This window comes from Vanellus vanellus, assembly GCF_965231255.1.
Source record: "Vanellus vanellus genome assembly, chromosome: 11".
Taxonomy (NCBI): domain Eukaryota; kingdom Metazoa; phylum Chordata; class Aves; order Charadriiformes; family Charadriidae; genus Vanellus; species Vanellus vanellus.
This window is the reverse complement of record NC_138916.1, coordinates 14035377-14058628: the sequence shown is the minus strand read 5'-3', so window position 1 is coordinate 14058628 and position 23252 is coordinate 14035377. Positions and strand designations below refer to the sequence as shown.

The 23252-nt window shown below is 44.7% G+C and overlaps 1 protein-coding gene across 2 annotated transcripts; it reads left to right on the top strand.

Moving 5' to 3' along the window:
• Positions 1-3098: 3098 nt before the first annotated feature.
• Positions 3099-22898, top strand: FSD2 (fibronectin type III and SPRY domain containing 2). Of its 2 annotated transcripts, none has more exons than XM_082488583.1 (13): positions 3099-3158; positions 5141-5925; positions 6006-6101; positions 7142-7375; positions 8678-8700; positions 9689-9810; positions 11478-11633; positions 12717-12851; positions 13609-13762; positions 14118-14251; positions 16200-16332; positions 19536-19712; positions 22002-22898. In XM_082488583.1, exons 2-13 carry the CDS (start codon positions 5182-5184, stop codon positions 22252-22254), a joined length of 2361 nt encoding a protein of 786 aa, XP_082344709.1. In that variant the 5' UTR covers positions 3099-3158; positions 5141-5181; the 3' UTR covers positions 22255-22898. The 2 variants fall into 2 exon arrangements, with proteins under 2 accessions (XP_082344709.1, XP_082344708.1); XM_082488582.1 differs by lacking the exon at positions 3099-3158 and adding an exon at positions 3210-3475.
• The last annotated feature ends 354 nt before the right edge of the window (positions 22899-23252 follow it).

The window sequence follows — 23252 nt, the reverse complement described above, 5'->3', positions numbered from 1 at the left end:
GCGTCCCCGGGGGGCGGGGACAGGGCGTGGCCGCCGGAGGGGGGCGGGGCGGGCGGCCCTCACAGGGCTGGCACGAAAAGAGATAATGAAATTAAAAGGGTGGGAGGCGGGGCCTGTGCCAAGCACGCATAAAGGCAAAAAAAAAAACCAAAACCGAAATACATTTTTTTTTTTGTGAAATACAAGTTATTTCTGTGAAGAGCAGTGGGAAGGGTGCACTAGACACAGCTGTGTGGGAAGGAGGATAGGTGTTACCTCAGGGCCTCCGCCATGCCATAGAATCATAGAATGGTTTGGATTGGAAGGGACCTTGAAGATCATCTCGTTCCAACCCCCTGCCATGGGCAGGGACACCTCCCACTAGACCAGGTTACTCAAAGCCCCCTCCAGCCTGGCCATGAACACCTCCAGGGGTGGGGCCTCCACAGCTTCTCTGGGCAACCTGGACCAGTGCCTCACCACTCTCAGAGTAAAGAATTTCTTCCTAATATCTAATCTGAATCTATCCTCTTTCAGTTTAAACCGTTACCCCTCGTCCTATTGCTACGCCCCCTGATAAAGAGTCCCTCCCCATCTTTCCTGTAGGCCGCCTTTAGGTACTGGCAGGCTGCTATAAGGTCTCCCTGCAGCCTTCTCTTCTCCAGGCTGATCAATCCTGACTCTCTCAGCCTGTCTTCATAGGAGAAGTGCCTCCAGCCCTCTGATCATCTTCGTGGCCTCCTCTGGACCCGTTCCAACAGGTCCATGTCCTTCTTGTGCTGAGGGCACCAGAGCTGGACACAGTATTCCAGGTCAGGGCTCACCAGAGCCGAGTAGAGGGGCAGAATCACCTCCCTCGACCTGCTGGCCATGCTGCTTTTGATGCAACCCAGGATACGGTTGGCTTTCTGGGCTGCGAGCACACATTACTGGCTTATGTTGAGCTTCTCATCAACCAACCCCCCTAAGTCCTTCTCCTCAGGGCTGCTCTCAATCCATTCTCCCCCCAGCTTGTATTTGTGCTTGAGATTGCCCCGACCCACATGCAGGACCTTGCACTTGGCCTTGGTGAACTTCATGAGGTTCACACAGGCCCACTTTTTGAGCCTGTCCAGGTCCCTCTGGATGGCATCCCTTCCCTCCAGCGTGTCGACCACTCCACACAGCTTGGTGTCCTCGGCAAACTTGCTGAGGGTGCACTCAATCCCAACATCCATGTCACCGACAAAGATGTTAAACAGTACTGGTCCCAATACCAAACCCTGAGGAATGCCACTGGTTGCCACTTGGACATTGAGCCATTGACCGCAACTCCTTTGAGTGCAAATTTTCCTGTGCCCGCTGGGTTTGAGCTGCGGACTGCTGTGGCTGCCAGCCGAGGGAGAGCAGCCATGTGCGAGCAGTTTTCCAGCCATCATTCCCATGGGCCCGGCAAAATTTCACAGGTTGTTGCCAGCTGAAACCCCACACTCCTTCCCTGTGCTGCGAAATGGAGACGCTGTCCTGTGCCAGCACTGGGTGGGTGGCCCCAGGCCCTAGTGCCCGCCATGCTGCGGGCCCAGAGGCCGTGGCCCCAAACCACCACACCATGAAATGGTGCTCATCCTTAAATCAAATGCAGTCCTAAGGTCATCATGCTTATTACACTGCCTAAATACCACCTCTGAGGGGAGAGGGGAGCAAAGTGGGGGTTATATAGCACATATCTCTTATTTAGGCCTTGTGTGCAAGGCTGAATTTAAGTCAAGGTAGATAGAATATTAAACTCTAGTCTTTGGAAGCAAAGCTGACACTATTGATTTTTCAATAAATTAAGGCCTGCAAGATAGTGCAGCTTAACAGTATAAGGGCAAAAATAAGTTCTCAATTGAAAAATTAATAAAATCTGTCTGACAGCATAAATGTTAACACTTCAGCAAAGGCTGCATCATTTATGTGAAAACATTTCTGCTCTGGTCTTACAGATGATAGAGGCACTGTCAGCAATAATGAGATCAGGACTACATGGGTAATTAACTTGTAATTCCTTACTGAAACAGCAAACAATTGCACTGCTAGAAATGTGAGGAAATGACACCAAGTTTAATTGGAAAAGGAGGAAAAAGCAGACCTGTGTCAAGATCCAACAGATGTTTCCTCTTGTGCTGTCCCCTGAGCTCAAGACATATATAATGCAGTGTCCTCAAACGTACTTAGAAACCTCTTGGCAGCAAGGCTGGCTCAGTAGTGTGTTCACAAGCAGAAGATTGTGTATGCTGGACAACTGGGGGTTTGAGTGGATACATAAAGCTTAATGCTACAGTAGTCACAATAATTAGGGGTAGTATACAGCCTGTTTTTACCAGGTGAACCACTACTGAGCACAGACTGAAGGGATATGTTCCCTTGAAAACCTTCCCTAGCTGGGCCATCAGCCACTTTCTTCACTATAATTAGCTTTCCAGTGCTCTAGCATACACATACAGGGTGGGGATGTACCTATATGAATAAGTGTATGCAACATTATGATTTCTGATTTTTTCTAAATTCTGATTAATAGTTTATTCTAGAATCTGATCTTGATTCCAACTCAACCCCACAGTAAAGCTTCTGCTAATTTAATAGGGAGAGGGACCTTGCCATGAAACTTTTTCAAAGAACAGAAACTTACATTTAAATATGCAGCAATGCTGTAAGTATGCATCTGGCTGTTTGAGTTCATTTGTGCAGAGTGCACATTTTGTGTGTCCCACACACGATACTCTGCCTAGCACCACAGCCTTGGAAATCACGCCTGGAGTTGATGACTGCACTCTGCTGCGTTTATTAATACCAGCTCAGAAAGTGAGAGGGTGCTCTGGCTTTAGAAAGGGGTCTGTATAATTGTTCCAAGTACTTCAGATCCAGGAATCAACCTTCAGAGCCTTTTCTTGGGGTATGACATTCATCCTGGTGACACTCAAGTAGCACGCTGCTGAAGGACAGCCGGGGCACATCTATATTTGTTCCATTGCTCATTGCTGGCATGTCCCCTGAGCAAAGAGGCGGTCTAGGGTTACGGTAATAAGTCTTCCAACTGCAGTCATAGGAAAGTGGCAGAGAATTGCATTCATGTGAATTAGTTTTTACTAGGGGAAATAAATGCGAAGTTTGATGCCATCTGAGCTATCTGAAGAATTTATGACGTCTTAAGATAGAAGGCAAGTTTTTAGGTAGTAACATTCTTTGTTGTATATTTTCGATAATTGATGGTCATGGACTTAAATATTCTTCACTGTAACTGTATCTGTGCCTGTAAACTGAGAAAACACTGAGCAATCATCTGAAAATCTTATTTAGGCAGCAGGGTTCCAGGCGAGCTTAATTATGTTCATTTTAATTTATGTAATTTAATTTCATTTTGGTAGGAATAATACTTGTTAATTCACTTTTCTAATTAGTAGTAGCTTCTAAAGCAAGCCTTATTGTTACAATTATGGGGAGAAAAGTCTTTGCGGGAGCCAGACAACATTTTCTGGTATGTGTCCTTTTCTCTGTTTAGTATGTTAAAATTTGCATGATTTATTTTATCGCCTTTAGCATAAATAGTGTTTCTGCCTAACTTGAGGGGTTTTGTCTATACTAAGATAGAGCTGGCTGTAGAATCCACACGCGTGTCTGCAGTGCCAGAAGACAAACGGTGAACTTCTGTGTGTGTTTTCTTGCAGATCTGGTAGGCTGGGCTGTTCTCAGTCGTTGATACAGAACTGGAGAGTTGGAAGTTTCTTAGCATTTTTCACTGGTTCAAGAAGTTGCTTTCTAATAAGTCACTGGCTCTGTTGACTTTGTTAACTAAGTAATCCTTAGGAATATTAGTAAAATATTGATGAAATACACTTGAAGTGATGACAAGTACTCAAAACTACAAAGACCATAAAAAGTAGTTTGAAAGCAAAGCTTATGTGAAAGTTTCTGCAGAAGCCCTGATAACCTTGATGTCTGACTGACCTTTTGGCTTTTTTCTGTGAGAAAGTGGTTTTAAAGCTTTTATATGCTTCACTGAGCTAGGACTAGATGTAACCATAGGTTCATTAATATTCAGCTGAAATCTTTCTATGAACTCTTTTGATTGCAGCAGTAAACTGCTGAGAAAATTAACCTGAGTAGTTTTGTAGCCCTGATTTTGTTTGTGCTGATGAACAATGGAGGGCTGCGGGCACGTTGCAGCTCTGACAGAGCGCTGCCTCTGTACTGGCATTATTTCATGTGCTATTGTTAATACAGACTGGTTGGAAAGCGGGCTTGGGGAGTAAGCATTAAGATTGCCCTTGCACCTTTAATGTTGTCCCACATACATCTGCTTTATCATACAGCTTTGCAATGTGCATCCACGTGCTCTTTTCACACCTCCCACGTTGCACAGAATGGACAAAGTGTGCAAGTTCGAGGTCAGAGCGGACTTCTCTCAATTCAGGGGTCAATGACCTGCCTTGCTTCGTAGTTGCTGTATGCTTTATCATTGGAATCATCATCAATCTTTTTTTCTGAGCTTCATTTATGTTAAAATGTATATTTTCACAGCACCTGAGAACCCCCAAAAGGCAATATTTTTCCCTGTTTTATAGAAAGGACCTGAGACCTGGACTGAGAATAATGTTAAAAGAAACCTCAAGCTTCGGTATCAAGAATGGCAACTTGAAAAATCCAGAACAAGATTTTTCAGGGCATTTACTAGTGTGTTACATGGCATCAGTGGTCACAAGAGAGGGCATCCTACAGTATGCCTGACTGACAGTTCAGAAAGAGTGCTTGACAGCAGCTGAAGGGTGAGCAGACTTCAAACCAGGCCATCTCCAATTGCACAGAACAGCACTAAGTGTGCCTGAAGCACGGTGCCATGTTGAGCTGAGGACAGGACTACTCCACAGTTTGGAAACCAGACATCAGGAGTCACAGATGAGCCACTCAAGAAAACATAGGATGCACACCAGGGACAGCTCTCTGCTGTGCTTTGCATGGAGGCAAGAAACAAGCTTCCTGTGGCTTCACTTCCTAAGTGAAGACGAGCTTTGATCTTTCTTGTGCCTGCCTCCAGGCCCTGAGCAGTCCTCAGCCAAATACGTTCCATCTATATATTTTTAAGCAAGAAAACTCATGCTTGATATCTGAGTATGTAGCTAAGGATCTTTCTTATCTTTTACAGGTTTGAGTCTCGTCATCTCAAAAGCCTCACTGAGGATAGCAATGTCATCCAGATCTGGCAGTGCAAGACAGTATGAAACTAGTGACCAGTTGTGCGGTCATTCAGCTTCCCCACCAGTCCCAGAGCCTAGTGAGACTGAGGCTGGAGGCTTGATATTTTATCACATGGATCTTTATGGATCAAAGGAGAGGTTTGATATCTTTCCTGAAGAGCCATCTGGTCAAGGAGACAGATCTCTGGGGGATACCAGAAGGGAATCTGCACTGAGTAGCAACAAATTTCAGCATTCACAAGAAGCTGGATATGACTGGGAAAAGGAGGTTGCAGAGTTGGCTAAGATGTATGGACTTGATGAGGACAGAGAAAAAGAGCTTGAGCTTCTTGGAGGACATCGGGAAATGGTGCAGAGCAGATGGCGACCTGCTCGCACAGAAAAAGCAGGATCACAAGGCTCCGTACATAATGCATCAAAAAGCAGCTCTCCAGTGAAAGACCAAAGTCAAAGCACAAAGCAACAGGGAATCCCTGGTGAGGCTTCTCAAGATGAAGATCAGAACAAAGCCAGAGCAGAGGATGAGGCTGACAGCCACACATGGTCCAGAGAGGGACTTAGCAGTGGTGGCGTGTCGGATGAGTGGAGCAGTCAGGCCATCAGTGAGGAGGAGGAAGCAGCAGATGTTTTTTGCTCTACCTGCAAGATGCCAATCCGAGCTTTTGACAAACTGTTCGGTGAGCACAAGGATCATGAGGTGGCTCAGCTCCCCAGTGCTGTGGAAAGCGAAAAGGTAAGACTAGTATAAGGGTACTGCGGTGCCTCAAATCCAGTGTTCAGACATACTAAGAATCACGCTGGGTGTTTTTGTAGGAGGAGATTCATAAAAATATGTGCAAGTTGGAGGAGCAGATTGCTCAGATGGAAAACTTTGCCAGTCACTTGGAGGAAATCTTCATCACCGTAGAGGTAAGGCATTTTTTTCTTGGGCTAACTTTGTGGTACAGGGGTTAGAACAGTTTTGACAGCCATAGTGCTCAGTTGTTAATGAGATAATTATGCTAACAGAGCACAGAGTTATCTTGGGGTTTGTCTAGACTAAGGTATTCAGGAAAATTCATGCTAATGAATATTGTAAGTGGGCTAGTAAAACCACATTAAGCATTTGCACAGACACTTGCATTCAGAAATAAAGTGACTGCCCCCCCCTCGGGTTATCTTAGTTTTAAATGGCCAAGGACCTGTGATCTAACCAGTCCATCCAGAGTGTACCCCTTTTGTTCACTCGGTTTCATTCACAGAAGTGCCAGATACGTGCAAACCCTCAGACCAGCTGCACCGAGCTACAGCATTTCAAGGGTTGTGCTCCTGCTCACGTGATGTCAACTTGGCCCTGGGGGAAGGGGCCCAGCAGGCAGCAAGTCAAACTGAAGCAGTCACTCAAGGCACATACTGTCTTTTCTCTGCTGCATGTGGCACAGGAGGATATCGGTACCTGAACAGTAGGCAGCTGCTGGCAATAAAGCCTTGCCTGCTCCTTAAATCTTCTTTCCTAATGCTTTCTCCAGCAGTGAGTGAGGATACCAACATTAGCTGCTCAGCTCCCCGAGAGCGAGTCCATGGATCCCACTGGGTTGCCATGGTTTCTCTCATGGAAGGATGTGCTTGACTGTGTTGGTGGAAATACTTGTGAGATTATGGCTAGGATACATCTCTAGTTGTGCTCCCTGGGCTTAGGTTGGAGACAATTTCCTTGCATCGTCATTTTTATTATAATTTCTGATGCTCTTATTATGCCTGGAACCAAATCCAACACTCTCTTTTGCCTCAGTGGGGGGTGAGTGATTAGAATAACCCCCTAAAAATGAAAATTAGTCAATTTACAGCTTCTGTGTACTGGCATTGCCTCCCTGGCAAGGAGAATTTAGGCAGCCCTGAGTAAGATTTTTCTCTGGCTGAGGTATGGATCAGGCCTGACACCAAAGAACAAACCCCCAAATGCCTTGCAGGAAAACTTTGGGAAGCAGGAGAAGAACTTTGAGGAGCATTACAATGATGCAGTGCAAGTGCTTGCTCAGAAGTATGAAGAACAGTTGGAAGCACTAGGGGAAGAGAAGAGGCAGAAGCTGGAAGCTTTATATGGACAGTTGGTCAGTTGTGGGGAACATCTCGACACCTGCAAGGAGCTGACAGATGCAACCCAGGAGCTTTACCTGGAAAATGACAAAGCCACTTTTTTGAAGGTAAAGAGCTTTAACTGGCAAGACCCCTTCTAAATGCTTTTTGCCGCTTGCAAGTAGTCCCCAGCTGGGCAGTCCCAAGTAGCTTTATTTCTAGAGAGCATTTGGGGTGCTCAGTCCATGGTGCTGTCACTGCTCCAGGTGCTTGACATGGTGGCATTGACTTAGTGGGGCAACGCAACGGGGCCAAAATGCAGAAGCAGCAGCAGAAGTTTGTAACTTGGATGCTCAGTGATTTATGAGTCTCACTGGGGTTCAGAGGGAAGACACCCCTCTAAAAAGCTTATCTCAGGAAACTCTGGAAGCACTTAGTGTTCATTGCCTCATGCAGGCTCAGCTCTCTTGCTCTATTCTGGGCTCACAGCAGGCAGGCTGATGCAACCACTTTGGAAGATGTTTCTTTTTCTTGCTCATTTTGTTGGAAAGTTCAGCTAAACAGGAGGCTCCAAACTAAATACATCAGGAGCTCCTGCAAAGTGATGGATGAATCCCACTGTTGAGGAGGTGTCGAGAAGTTATTTTTCTTCAGCAAGTAGAAAAATAATTGGAAAAAAATGAGAATTTTCACTGCTGATGAGTGATTGCTGTAATCTGAGCTGGCCTGTGACTCAGGTGGGTGGAAGCATTGCTATGGCACAGCCACAGTAACTTTTGAACTGGACAGTACACAAATCTCCCAACACCTTCAGTCTGCTCCAATGGATCAGCTTGCTGTACCAGTCCAGCCTGCTGAGTTGTTTGCATAAGCTGACTTTTCCCATTCCTCTACATCTCTGGAATAACCTTATTTTATTTTGTCCTTAGCTCATAAGCAGTTTAACATCACTCCTAGGAACCATTATTCACCAAGAAGTGAATAGCTGTTGGTCACGAGTTCTCAGCTGCTTAGGTTTCTCCAGGGACAGTATGTCTGTCTTCCAGTAACATGCACTGCTCAGATATTACTGATAATTTCATTAAGTTATTTTCCCCAGCTGTTGTTATTTTTTGTTCGTGAAGGATCTGTTGACACTTTGGACACTTGAGGATGGACACAGTCTAGAGTCTAGATGGGTAGACACTGGTCATGCTCTGATATTGCATGTTATCTTACTGCAAATTGAGCCAAGATCTGTCCATTTGAAAGGACAGTTAGGCACGACTTTGTTCTTAGAGTTGGGTGAGAGCCAATTAGTTCACTCTAAGGGCTGCTTTTGGGACAATTCATGTAAGACAGGTCAACAGCATGATGTAGTCTGACTTCAGACTAATGCAAGAAATTTGTCTTTTCTGTCTTTGACACTCACTCTCTTTTTTTTTTTACAGGCAGCAGTAACCATGGTTGACAGGTAGTATCACAGTCTGGGATTTTGTGTCACATTCCTTCCTGCTAATTGGGCCCGTTACTGGAGACACTTGCATGTTCTGGACTCCATTCAGGCACACAAATGTTACCTAAGCTATGAAAGCTATTGAAATCTTTAGTATTGCTGGTTCAAACTGGCAGAGAAAAAGTTGCTTTTATAAGTTTAATGCTCAAAACTAGTTTTGAGCCAATTTTAAAAAACCCAAAGGGAGAGTTAGAGCATGAATAAATCACTGTTTTCAGCTTAGTCATAAGGAACTAATTTCAGTGACTGGGAAACAGGATTGCTAAAGATCTTGAAAGAAATGCCCTGGATACAAATCTGCCTAAAACTGAGCTCCCCAAATAGATCAGTAACAGGCTTATTTATGCATTAGTATAACAGGTTAGCAAGCCAAGCTCAAAACAGATACTGAAAGATCTTGGAGCAGTCGGAAGAAATCTTAAGGTACACTAAATCAATTGCAAAAATATACATTTAAACTGACTGTCATAATTTATGAAAACACAGAGAAAAGGTACCCCTTTGTTTCAAATTTATAACACCTAGAACCATGAGGGCCTGAATTGGTAATGGTGTCATAAATTCTAGATAATGAATGTCACGGCACTAATAGCTTGCTTCCCCCAGAGGGGTGCTGGGGAAATCTCACTCACCTGCTCAGCGGGAGCACGGTGTGCAGCAGCCAGCTTGCTGCATGAGCGGGGCACACAAAGCATGGTCCCTCAGTCCCATCAGCATCCAGCTCTGTTTGGCGTCTTGGAGCACTGATCCGATGTATGGCTGAGTATCTCCAAACAAAGGGCACGGGGAGGCTGAGCTTTGTACAACTATGAAAACATTATTTTAAGGAAAGAGCTGTTATTTTAGAGTTTGCTGTTCTTTTCCTCTTACTAATAGGTATTCTAGAAAGGTATCTCGAATGCTATGGTACTTCCAATTAGACTTTCCCCCCCCCCTACAATTACAGGCTGAAAGAATTCTTGAAGAAAGAAGTGGATTTAGAGCTTTCAACACGGCCAGAGTTTGAAGAGCGGGTCATAGATTTCTCTGAAGTTGAACAACTAATGAATTCCATTAATACTATTCCAGGTACTCTTCCTATCTGATCATTATTTTAGCCCTATTTACATTTAATTGAGGATATGTATTAAACAGAAGTCCATTAGTTCTTTTAAAGAAGAACTGCAAAGGCAGAATTATCTAGTTTTCCCTCTAGACATTTTCGTTTGCTTATATATACAGAAGCACTGAAAGCTATTTTGGAGGATTTTTGTTTGTTTGTTTGGGTTTTTTTTTAATTTATTTTTAGTATAAAATTACCAGAACTGTGAAGTTTGGTCTTCCCTGCTTCTGCTGGATGATTTCCCGGAAGACTCACGAAGACTCCCTTCTTCTGCTGAGGCGTCAGGCATGCTTTGCTGGTGATAACTTCTCTTACCTTGTAGTTGCTTGAACAAAGTAGAGAGGGACATTAGACTGCTTTAAACAACCTGCATAGTTTCTCTTGAAACCAGATTTCAGTGGCTTGTTCCTCTGCTATTTAGTAAACATTTTTCCTATTATCCACAGGAAACAGAGCAAAACCCAAACAAATTTCTAATAATTAAAAAAATAAAAATACAGAAAATTTTAACTCTTTTCTGACACACCACAAATGGTCAGAAAGAACAATATGCATTTTTTATGCCCATATATTGTGTTTTCTTAAAATAAAATAGCATTTGGTACTTGTTTGCTTGTGCTGCTGACCCCATGTTGGACAGCTTTTTCCCCTCATCTTTCCTCCAGAGGCTGGTCTGCAGCAGGGCAATGTGTGTCAGATGTTGCCCCTGCAGGGCTGTACTAGCTCACTGGGGAACAGCAGCCTCAGAGGCAGGGGAGGTCAAGTTTACAGAGAAGGGTTAGGCTGAGGGTTATGTGTTTTGTTGTTTTGATTTTGATTTGAAGCAAGGACTAGTTCATACACCAGTGACAAGATTATTAGCTGCAACTATTTACAGGATCAGCTCCTAACTTTTCTCCATGTAGGAGGAATATGACTCTATTCAATGTCTAGGCTTTGTGCGAACACCTTTGTGAGAGAAGAGGTGTCTGCCTGTGAAAAACATATCATAGAATTATAGAATGGTTTAGGTTGGAAGGGACCTTGAAGATCATCAAATTCCAAACCCCCTGCCATAGGCAGGGACACCTCTCACTAGACCAGGTTGCCCAAGGCCACATCCAGCCTGTCCATGAACACCTCCAGGGATGGGGCCTCAACAACTTCTATGGGCAACCTGTTCCATTGCCTTACCACCCTCAAAGTGAAAAATTTCTTTCTAATGTTTAATCTGAACCTGTCCTCTTCCAGCTTAAAGCCATTCCCTCTCGTCCTATCACTACGTGTCCTAGTAAAAAGTCCTTCCCCGGCTCTCCTGTAGGCCCCCTTTAGGTACTGGAAGGCCACAATAAGGTCTCCCCGGAGCATTCTCTTCTCCAGGCTGAACAGCCCCAACTCTTTCAGCCTGTCCTCATAGGAGAGGTGCTCCAGCCCTCGGATCATCCTTGTGGCCCTCCTCTGGATGCCCTTCAGCAGGTCCATATCCTTCTTATGTTGGGGACTCCAGAACTGGATGCAGTACTCCAGGTGGGGTCTCATGAGAGTGGAGTAGAGGGGCAGAATCACCTCCTTTGACCTGCTGGCCACACTTCTGATGCAGCCAAGGATACGGTTGGCCTTACATTCACAGACTGACCTGTTTTCCCCTCTGCAGCTCCTTGTGCCCCTGTGATCAATCCCCAGGCTCCCAATGCAGCAACTGGTGCCTCACTGAGGGTTTGCTGGGGCCTCTTCTCAGATGACACTGTTGAGTGCTACCAACTGTGCTATAAACCAGTGAGCAACGAGAGGCGCAGTGATGAACAAGCAGGTAAGGAGGTCTGGACCCAAGGGGACATCCCAGCCCTCCATTGGCAAAACCAGCTGGTTCCAAAGTGCCTCTGGACTTGCTGTGGCAACCCGTGCCCTTTCTGTGCACTCTCTGCCACCAAAACTGTCATATGCCACCACATTTCCTGCTTCTGGTTTCGTCAGTCTTCCCCTGCCAGGTCTGCCATGCTGCGGGCTGCAGCAGGACCCGTCACATGAGCAAAGACAGGATGGGTCAGCAGCTAGGATAGCAGGAGTGGGAAGGGAAGAGTGGATGGAGTCAGATGTCAACAGGAGCATTTCCTTTCCTGGAGGGCGGGCACTGCATTAGACGTACATGTGCTGCATCCACTGCAAAGCACAGTCTTTTTAAGGAGCAAATCATCATATTATTGGCACGCCCACTGAAACCCTCACAGTCATTTTACAGTTTATCTCAGTGCTAATAATAGGCTGTAACTCCCCATCACCCACATGCACAAAAAAAGAACCACAGAACCATCCTAAAACGTCCCAGCCTTGTGACAGAACTGCCTCTGCTAATAATATTCTTGCAGAACCTTTTACTGAAAACACCCAGTCACTTCTCAAGCAAAAGTAGAAGCCAGTAGAGCACCAAATAGCCTGTTCAGAAAGAAAAGCTGAATCTATCCAAATTGTATAAGATGAAGAACAAGAAATAAGTAGTGAAACAGCTTTGACTCTTGTCCCACTAATGTCCCACTCTTGTCCCACTGACGAGCTAATCAGACAGCATCCCTGAAGTGGGAACATGCAGGGTCTTTTTAGAAAAAAAAAAAATCAGTGACAGGTGGGTGAGCTTTCTTTCTGTTTTGGTTTGATTTTTTTTTTTTTCCTGCGTGACATGGCTCCTTTGGAAACAGATGCATTACCTGATTTATGCCTCCTTAGAGGAACGCATGGTGAAATGGCTGACAGCTAATCAAAGGGTATGGAGCACAAGGAGCTCTCTTGAACTCAGCATACAAAACAATCCACCTCAGCTCCATTATTTGAGGCAGCTTTGGGGAAGGATGGGTAACTCTGTAAAGGCACTGTAAATGCTTTGTTGTTTTCATTTCAGAGCATACGCTAAAAGTCAAAGAAACATACTGCACCATTACTAATCTGTTGCCGAATACACAGTATGAATTTTGGGTCAGTGCTTTAAATGCCTCTGGTATCAGTCCACCAAGTGAAAGAGCAGTTTATGTAACAGGTAAAAATATTTTATTCATGTGACTATGTGACCTTCATAGTGAAATTCACTGTCCTCTCTGAATTGTATGCCAGTAATGCTTTCTGGGCACTTTGTTTCTTCTAATGTAAATCTACTGACTGCATGGGAATTCCCTACTTTCATTTGGAGAACCTATCAGGCCAATTGTCCCTGTTTTAGAGTTGAAGAAACAGAAGCACAGAGACAAAATAACTTATTTAAATGCAAGCATGTAAAAGAGCTGGGAATAAGGCTCAAGTCTCCCAGTTCTGCCAGGTGAATGGCAGCCCTCCTTTTATTGGCCTGTAGGTATATTGTGGATTCACCTGCTATGCTGCCCTTTGTAACTGCAGTTCAGTCAAGCACATTTTGTGAAATCCTGACATCAAATTGAGTAAGCCAGAGTGAGACCTTCAAGCACTCGTTCCAGATGTCTTTGACACTGTAGAGCAGAGAAGACATGCACTTTTATGACAAAGATAAAACCAATGATAGAAAGAAAACAGTTGTGTAATCAGTCTCTATCTATGTTACTTCTCTGATTAATTCTCTTGGGACCTTTATAATCCAAATTAAGTCTTTGAATAGTACTGTTAATTGTTCTGCCTGCTGTTTATTGTCCATTGGGGAAGCAGGTTTCTTTTAACTATATAGTATTAGTAAACAACTTTGTTCTATTTTTTTAAGTCTTCAAAGAAAGTTTGTTGCTAACATCTTCCAGCAACAGCTTAGAATTGTTCTTTTGCCTACTTTTTAGCTCCTTCACCACCTACCATAAAGAGTAAAAAGATCCGAAGCTGTGAAAATGCAGCACTAGTGTGCTGGGAATCCAGAGACGTTAACCCCGTTGATTCCTACATGGTTGAATTGTCCAAGCTGACAGATGAAGAAAATGGTGATATTATTACCGAGTGAGTCCTTGACCTGCAGAGATGAAACCATTTCAAGTCATGTGGCATCAGACAGCACTAAGAAAGGACCCATGACCCCTTGGTGAACTCACCTTTATAAACATTCCTCTTAGTAAAATTAAATGTTAATCAAAAATTATTATACAGGGTATAGGAAAAGGGGAGAAGCAAATGTAAAAATCTGTCACAGACTATCTCTTGCCCCCACTACTGACAACTGTACAAGGTAAAGTGCTGTTGATGGGTTACAAGAGAAGGTGATCATGTAATTTCTTCTTTGTTGTTCAGAAAAATTATCTCAAAGGCCTACCTTTGTTCTCTACCCTATCATTTTCCATGGATTTATTTTCTCTAGATCTATTGTTGGGATTCCTAACTGCGAAGTCCTAATTCACCTCCAGCCAACACAAAGCTATCGTATCTGTGTTAGAGCCCTAAACCTGGGCGGTTCCAGTGAAAGAAGTGAACCGGTCCTGATACGCACCACAGGTACTGTACAGCTCGGAACAACTCCAGCAGCCTGTCGTAGCATCTATTATCTCAACAGAAAGATTCCTGCTGGTTTCAATGGCCTCTGGATCAGGTCCTAATCTCTTGCATCTAATTACACGCCTGGTAACCTTTTAGGAATGAAAAAAACACTTTTTGTAACAATAATTGCATTGCTTTAGCTCTGTAATTTAAAGTTATTTCTGTCCAGTACACTTGATACTTGAAAGTTACTAATTTCTGAACATTTTAAAAGACAGTATCAACCCAACACCCCCAGATGTTGCCAGCTTGCCAAGTACTGACACACCAATGAAGAAAGTTGCAGTGTGATTTTACTTTACTTCAGAGATTACCTTGTAATGCTGCTGCTGCTGCTGTTGGAAAGTATGGCTGAGAGCCAATAAACACTTTCCAGAGTCATTTGGATATGCAGCCTCTTCCTCTGTATCTATTAGAACGTCTCCAGCTTGGCAGAGGAAGCTTTGAGGGCTGGTTCCCTTTATTCAGCAGGAGAGAGGCAGCCTAGCTTTCAGCTGGAAGCTTTGCTTTTGATAACTGACATAGCATTATCATCTCTGCTCTCAGTGCCACACTGGGCAAGAATTAACCTTCTCCCCCAAAAGGAAGCTGGAAGTCCTCCCAACCATCTAATCAAAGCTCGTTTTAATGATTTATAGGCAGACACCTGTTTTTATCTTTACCACTGCTATGATAAAGCTGCAGCTTCATTGGGGTGTCTCAAACCTCCCACATTACTTACAGATGCATTCACACCATACCTGTGTCTTTTCTGCCCTTACCTGCTGAGAGAGATCTGCAAATTGTGCTTATTCAGCAAGCTGACTTCACACACATTAATCTGTGAAAGGCCATGTTGCAGTAAGAAACCTGTCACATCAGTGAGAGTGCAGAAAAGAAATGGTCATTCTTAAATCCCTGGAGAGGAAGACTGTCATTGTGTTACCATTGTTTGTGTGTATTTCAACTCCTTAAATCAAACTCAATATTTGAAATTGCCAATTCTGCTTGCACAGCATGTGTTTGTTTTCAGCAGCACATGCCTGTAATTGCCCTGTCATTGTTTGTATTGTATTTGCATTGAAGTAACTTGCAGTTTGATTATAATGATTTCATTTGGGATTAGCATGGAGAGATTTATCTTCTCTGAGTCTATATTATGCAAACAGCTGATGCAAATTGATCTGTCAGCTGCAAGTGCTCACCTCCAACACTGGGAATGACCTTTGATTCTTACTTACTGGGATGGATACACAAATACGAACTACAAACAGCAGCTGTGACGCACGTGGCCGCTCATCAGAGTGCAGTGCGTCAGACCTGCTTTGTGAAGTCTCCAAAGGGAGAAAGGCAGAAGTACTTTTATCCTGGGCTGGCTTAGCTGACTTACGTCTCTGAGGGCTGATCTGAAGATGAGGTGCTGAAGCATGAGGGATGCTGCGTGTCACACCTTTGTAGAGGTTCATTCTCTTCAAACTCTGCCCAGCATTTATGTGGAAGTGTGAGGCCATGGAGAGGCATTAAAGCCCCCCTTCTCCTTTCAATGATTAAAAATAGATCACTTCAGTTCTGAGGAAGATGACGTGAAACCGGACAGTCCATTGCAGGGAGGACCCCTCGTCTTTGAATAGCTACTTCCTGCACAATGCCTGCAGCTTTGAGTGCTGGCTGGGTTCAAAACCAGGTTAAGGCCCCTTTTCTGCTTTTTCACAAGGCTGTAATGAAACAGCGTTAAGCTGTAAAACACCTATTTACATGAAAAACTCCAAATGGAAAACCTTGTCCTCTCAATGTCAGCCACAGATTCCTTCCAGAGCACTGGTTAATCTTTTTGTGGATCCAAACAACATTTCACCACACTCTTGCTGAAATCCTAATGCCATCAGGAGATGCTAGAGTTACCCTCAGGCATTCTTTTCTCTTGCAGGCACCCGCTTCTGCCTTAATGAGGACACAGCCCATCCTTTACTGGCGATTCTAGATGATGGATTTACAATTGCATGTGATGAACTGGAAAATCCAGAGTGTGATCTGCCCGTCTATGATAACAGCTTTACAAGGTATACAGAAGAATTTCAGTTGCAACTAATGCGTGTGGTTTGTGGCTGCTTCGCCCACGACACACCCCGACCATGAATTTAAATCCACTAAAAGGGTTTACTGGTATTGCAGCTCTCCTCACCTCCAAGCCAGGCACCGACCAAGTACAACTTCCAGACTCTGTGTGTCTGTGTATAATGTATAGTGTTTTTTTCCATGTTGGTTTTTGCATAAGTGACTATGATTGTCTTCAGTTTTAGACAACTGCAAACATCTTTGTCAGTCCTTTTAAAATGTGGATTACTTATCAGATTTATTTTAAGGTATTTTGAGTTGGGCTCCTAAGATAACTATTCAGTTTGAAATGGTAGGCTTTCCTCATAGCTCCTTGGAGAGTAAAACTCCACTTCCATTTACCCAGGCCCATAGTTTCACTGGGCTTATAATTCCTGAGCATCATTACAGAACTCCCTGTGGATGGCTGCTCTTTTCTGAGAATTTCTAGGGTGATAATGCATATTATCTATAACATCTCCCTTTGCATGATCTGTGCACTGACACCTATTAAATTCCAAAACTTTCTTCTTATTTAATTATTTACAGGCCCCCAAAACCCCAGAAAAACATCACAAGAAAAAAACTAAATCAAATCCCGTATACTCTTAATACAGCACTAGTGGGATTAAAAAAAAAAGCATAATTATTAGGTTCTCTTTTAATTACAGTGATCCAGCGCTTTCACACTTCCAAGACTTGAGGAGCTTCTGGCTGTTGCTCCCTCTCTCCTGCCCCTTCCTCTGCAAGCTGTCGAGGTGATAGAGCCTTGTGCATAACGTGCAGGAGGCTCTGCCCATCCTTTCTTGGTCTCGGTTTCACACATGGAGATTTGGGGGCTGTTTTTATATTGCTCTGTCCAGTGGAAACCACCAAACACTCATCATATGTAAAACTTGCTCACTACAGCAAATGCTACAGAATTGGAAAAAAAAATGTATTGCTGCTTTGGGCACCTGACTCTTCTTTGAAAGAGGCTTGTGTAGTTCAAAGCACAATTGGTTTGCTTTTTGGTTTTTTTCTTTGTTGTTGTTGTTTTTTAAATAGATGCTAGGAAGTGTCTAATGGGGCTTTCAGCAGCTGTCATTGATTTCGTGAATTTAAATCTCTCTCTCTAGCTGCTTTTTGGAACTTAAGCATCACTTGGAAGTTAATCCAAGTTCATAAAGAGGATTGCAGATGAAGCCAGCCACAAACCTGCTTACACACTGGGCACCTTAAGCTAAATTTGAACAGATATTTAAGTGCCAAAGCAAATGCTAAGGAAAGGAGAGGGATCTGAATACTTACCTTTTGCTGAAAGATTTAGCTGATATTATTTGGGCCTGCAGATTTTACTTTCAAAACAGAATTAAGCCCTTTGCCATTGAAATGAGAGACTTAGCTTGCCAAAATGCATGTTTCCAGTCAGAACCATGGAAATGACATATAACCAGGACAGGCAGCTGCAGACTCAGAATAATATAAGCCCACAACTTACTCCCTCCCTCTTCATTAAAGTCATCATGATAAGCCTAAATGGGATTTCATCCCACTTCCACAGGGTGCTTTTCTGTTTCACATAAACAGCCAGAGCTGGCACTCACCTCATTCTGAACTCTGAGGCTGCATTTTTGATGCCGCTGTGAACTCTCAGAAGCCTCTTTTATGCCAAGATACTGGGGGGGAGGAAGCTCCCAAGCTGAAATGACTAAGACTCATACTACAAGGAAATTACATTGCAAACTCTTCTTTCTGAAGTTTGTGTGATCTCTGAAAGACTAATATGTTTCCTAACCACAGGAGCTCCTATGGTCTGACTCAGGTTTGCCTTGGTGGCTTTGCAACTCTCATTACTATGGTAATATTTTGTTCACAGATGTTTACCCATCCATTTTGCATCATTCCTTTTCCTTCTCAAGCTGTCGCAGCACAGCTTCTCTGAGTCCAGATTTCAGCAGCCTTTAAGATATTCCCAAGACATCTACATGCACTTGTAATGAAGTGTACACTTGCTTTAAGTGATTGCTGCTGAGGTGGCACAGAGTACAGCTATCTTGCTGTGCGTGCCTGTCCCTACATATCAGGCGCTCCAAATGCTGAATGCAGCTCTTTCTCAGCATTACCTAGAGCTAGGTGAGCCCAGAGTGTCTGCTAGCAACATCTTTTGCCTTTGTAATTTACAACTTTAGACAACCCTAACAGAGAAATGTACAGGTTGTGTGTGACTCCATCCAAAACTGAAGGTGTGTTTAGAAACCTGCTGTCCCCTGAGATGCAGCAATGACAGCTAATACATCGTGTACTTTTCCTGAGAAAAAGCTGGAGTGTAGTCTTACAGGATTCATGTTGCCTTCTTAAATCAAGTTAGGGTGTTTCAGAAGCATTTGGCATGGGTTATTTAGCCCAACTTTCTAGCTTCAGAACCTATGTTTTTCAAGCCTTACATCTTCAAAGTGCCCAGCACCCTTTGACTCTGAAACTGTGCCTGTAAATCAAGCTGAAGGGTCTCTCTGTGGTGTATTGTCTTTGTCTGTCTCTCTTACACATCTTGTTAAAGAGTTATCTTCTACATGGTTCCTATCATAAAGGCTAGGAACCACAGTCTACTGCTAAAACCTTTCATGGCCCAGGTACCTAAACATTTTCCAAGCTCTCCTACCGTGTTCAATTCTTGATGGTCTCTCCGAAGACAGAATAAGCAGGTCTCCTCCTCCCCAACTGCCCCAGGAGTTTCATGCTGCTACAGTGCTCCATTCCTGATGGTGAGTGCCATGTAAAGCCCTGGGCTGTTTGCGAAGAAAATACAAAATCTGCAGCTTTTTTCCCCTGCTGTACTGGGGTTTACCAGAACACTCTTTTCTAGCAAGTAATAATTTTCCCAGAAAACCCAGGCAGCACGGAACGCTGTTCTCCCCATTCCTGAAAGTGCCCAGGGCACTCATTTATACAACGCTACCCACAGGTAGAAACAGGGTAGGTGTCACAAAGAAACCTGCAGGTTCTGTGTCAGGTCCCCAGCACACAGACTTCGCTGTAGTCAAAAATCCATACTGCACTGCTAAGGAGGCGGCAAAGGTGTTTTTTGTGTATGGATATGTAATGTCCAGGTACGTTACATACCTAAACATTTTAAATAGCATTGCAGAGAGTCCCTGCCAAAGCACATATTCCGGTCTGTCTCCCACAGGTGTATTGGGATCCTGGGCAGTCTGATCCCATTTCCAGGAAAGCATTACTGGGAGGTGGAAGTTGAGGAAGATACGGAGTACAGAATCGGCGTGGCTTTTGAAAATACTCCAAGACATGGTTATCTGGGGGCAAACAACTCATCCTGGTGCATGAGGCATATCATCACACCATCAAGGTAAGGGCTGTGGAGGCTACAGATCTACAGGAACACTTCCTACATGTACACCTGCATCAGAGCAGCAGGGAGCGCAGGGAGCTCCTATTGCAGGGAGCAGCCAGAGGTTTTATGTCGAAGCCCAGACCAAGCACTTAACCAGGTACCTGTGGCATTCCACCGTTGGCACTGTGAACCAGCGTTAGATGTATGCCATAACCTTTAAGCAAATCCTACTGCTTAATGACATTGTCACATTGAAACAGGCAGTCCCAGGAACAAATCTGAATAAAACCTGCATTACAGAAGTTAGCTGTAAAGGCCTTGGTTTAGGTCACCAAAACGGCAGTGGGAAGAGAGAGTAACAGATCCATGTAACCTAGAAACTAGGTATCTGGCTAAACCCAGTTGTATGCAACTGTTTTTGATTGGTCTCCTTCCGATGGAAGTACTTAACAGCCATACCTGCGTGCAGAAATGCCAGCTTCCTTTATGCCTCAGCTGAACTTTCCAGCTCTCCCCCAGACACTTATATTAGCAACGTTGCCTTTGGCTCCCATGTGAGATTCGGGCACCCTGTGAAGCATCCCAGAGCAAGAAAACAAGTCACATCCCCAGGCATCCCCAAGTATTGTCCACTGCCTGCTCAGCCTGCAAGAGTTGCCAGGGTGCTGCTGTGTCCCCTTGAACAGGGAGCCTGGACACCACCCGAGCATCCCCAGCATGCACAGTCAGCAAACAATAAGGATGGCATAGCATGGGCCCAAATCTGCCTGTCTTCTGGCTGCTGGTACACAGGGAGAGGTTCTAGATGCTGGAACCAGTTGGCTGGAGCACACTCTCCTCCCCAGGCACCTGCTCCCCTCGGCTCCCCAGCAGTTGGCCCGCTGCATAGCCAGTCTTTAGCAGTGCTGGCATTTGCCTCCCACACAGCAAGAAATGCTGCTTAATGAGGGAGACCAAACCCACTAAAGCTAATGACGCTCTTATACGCTGCAGACAGGCTAATTTGATTTCCTTGCTATGTTGAGCTAAGAGGTATATTGAGGTTTGTTCTCATTCTTCTGGAGCAATGAGCATGGACTCCAGAGAGAAAAGGGAGCTGGGCCATTGCTCAGTTTGAGTCATTGTCATACCCATTTCTGCAGGGAAATTTTCTCAGGTTTGAGTGGTGTGGGTGGAGGAGGTGGTTAGTGAAGAAGCTGGCCCTTATGAAATGCCAGATAACTCACTTCAGCTGAATAAATCTTCTCATTTCTGCTCAGAAAGACACATGTTCCCATAAAAGTCTTATATTTTTGGTTGCAGCGTGCCACACTAGGGAGAGCTGTTTGAGTAACTGTTGAAGGACCTCAGCATTACTTGAACAGTGACTACATGGGGAAGAGTTGGGCTACCCTCATGACAAAGTTGCTTATGACCTTCCTGGCCTCCAATATTCCACAGTCTAGCAATCATAATCAAAAGAAATCACCCTCTAGTAAATAAGCATGAAGACTGGAACTTCCCCATCAACACTGCCCTGGCTGAGCAGGGTGGTCTTGTAGGAAAAACACCCAGAAATGTCATTTGAGAGCGGGGTTTGAAAAATAATGTCAAATAGTCTGGAGGACACTTAACCATACTGTGAGTCAGGCAGCCTCTGCCCAAGGGATTACACTCCCTCACTGCTGCTGTGGAGGTGGGCATAAGCAGTTCCGTGACTTCGGCACGGAAGGGGGCTCAGTGCCACAGGCCCTCAGAGAGCGGGTGGGGAGCATGGCGGGGCCTGGAAGGACAGGGCTGATTCATCTTGCCAGCTCCCTCCTCGGCAGTGCTGCAGGGATGACAAGTGTTGTTCTGGGCCAAGCCTAGCTGGCCTGAGAGAGCACACACAGCTCCTTCATGGAGGAACAACTTCAGCCTAAGCCTAGTGGCAAGGGTGCATCCTCTGATTTACAGAACACCCACATTGCCCTCTGAGACAGAAAAAATTGGAAATTCTCACATTGCGCTCTGACCTTGTGCATATCTCAGGGCTACCATTCATCCATCCACAGCCAGACTGGGATGTGAAACAAGAGGCCCGTTACCCAGGTTAGACAGGCAGGTCTGAGCACTGCAGGATAAGGTCGTGTGAAAGCACAAAGCACCACCATTCCTCGGCAAACCCAGCCACTGCTTGGCAAAGCAAATGGAACTGGGGCAAGACTAGGAGGGACGGGACTGTGAAGCAGGAAGCATACCCTGGAACACACCCAAGTGCACAAGGCACTTCCCTTTGACAGCACCCAGTGTGCCCTCTGGTTTTTGTCTGTTTCTTGCCTACAGGCACAAGTACGAATTCCTGCACAGCGGAATGACACCAGACATCAGAATTACTATTCCCCCCAGAAGGATTGGCATCCTGCTGGACTATGAGAACTACAGACTGTCATTTTTCAATGCAGATATCGCCCAGCACCTTTACACGTTCAACTCGCACTTCCAGCATTATGTCCACCCCTGCTTTGCTTTGGAAACACCTGGTATCCTACGGATACGTACTGGAATTACAATACCCCCAGAGACTGCCCTCCCGTAACCTGCATTCTGCAGCTGCACACCTACGTGTAACCTGCACTAAGCAATGCCTCCCTGCAGCGTTAGGTGCTCCGCCACACTCCCTATAAACCAGCTCTCCCAAAAAAGAGAACAAAGCAACCCTGACCCAAACCAGCTGCTAGGCCTGAGCCCTTAAGACAGTTTCTGTCCTCTTCAGCAGGATCTTAGCACCAAAGCATTACAGTCGCAAGATCCATCAACATCCCAGAAATTCATCAGTTAGCAATGGATACCATCCTTCCCAGAGGGGACACTGTCACCAAGCAGCAATGGCAGCTGGATCACTGGTTCTCCCAGGACCCATCTGATGCCTAGGGAACTTACCTGTTCCAGAGCAATCATTAATTCAACTCTTGTGTCTGCAGAGGAGCTAAAAATTCAAGAAAAATAAAAATAGCAAAAGGCGCATCACTGCACAGCTGCTAGACAGAGCTGAAAACACTCCAACGATGAAGCTGATCTCATAATCAAGTATTCTTGCCGCTACATGAAGTCTGTGACACAAGATAATCAAATACGCCTCCCTTGTGTGTGAACTGTTAGTGCCTAGCATACACAGTGAGGCTTTTTGAAATACCCAAGCATGCACCACAGTCTCAAATATTAAAAGACATTTTTACAGAATGCCCATGCTTCTCATTCATCCATCCAGGGGGGAAAAAAAAAAAAAAAACAAACAACAAAACAAACCGAGGCCTTTTGCAGCATTTGATTGCCCCTATAGAGAAATCTAAGTAATTTTTCACTTGTTCTGTTTTGCCATGCTCATCACCACTTGGGTATATCCTCTACACTCACAGACCGGTTCTCCCCCTCAGCACTAAAGATGTCTCACCCCTGATGCTGTGCCCTTGAAGCTCTGGGTGTCCAAGTGGGGGCTGGAAGCACTCTGGCCCAGCACTGAGCTGAAATGTCCTTCTTTAGGCTTCATTTCCAGACACCAGGCAATCAGACAGGCAGGCTTGTCTAGCGCTAAAC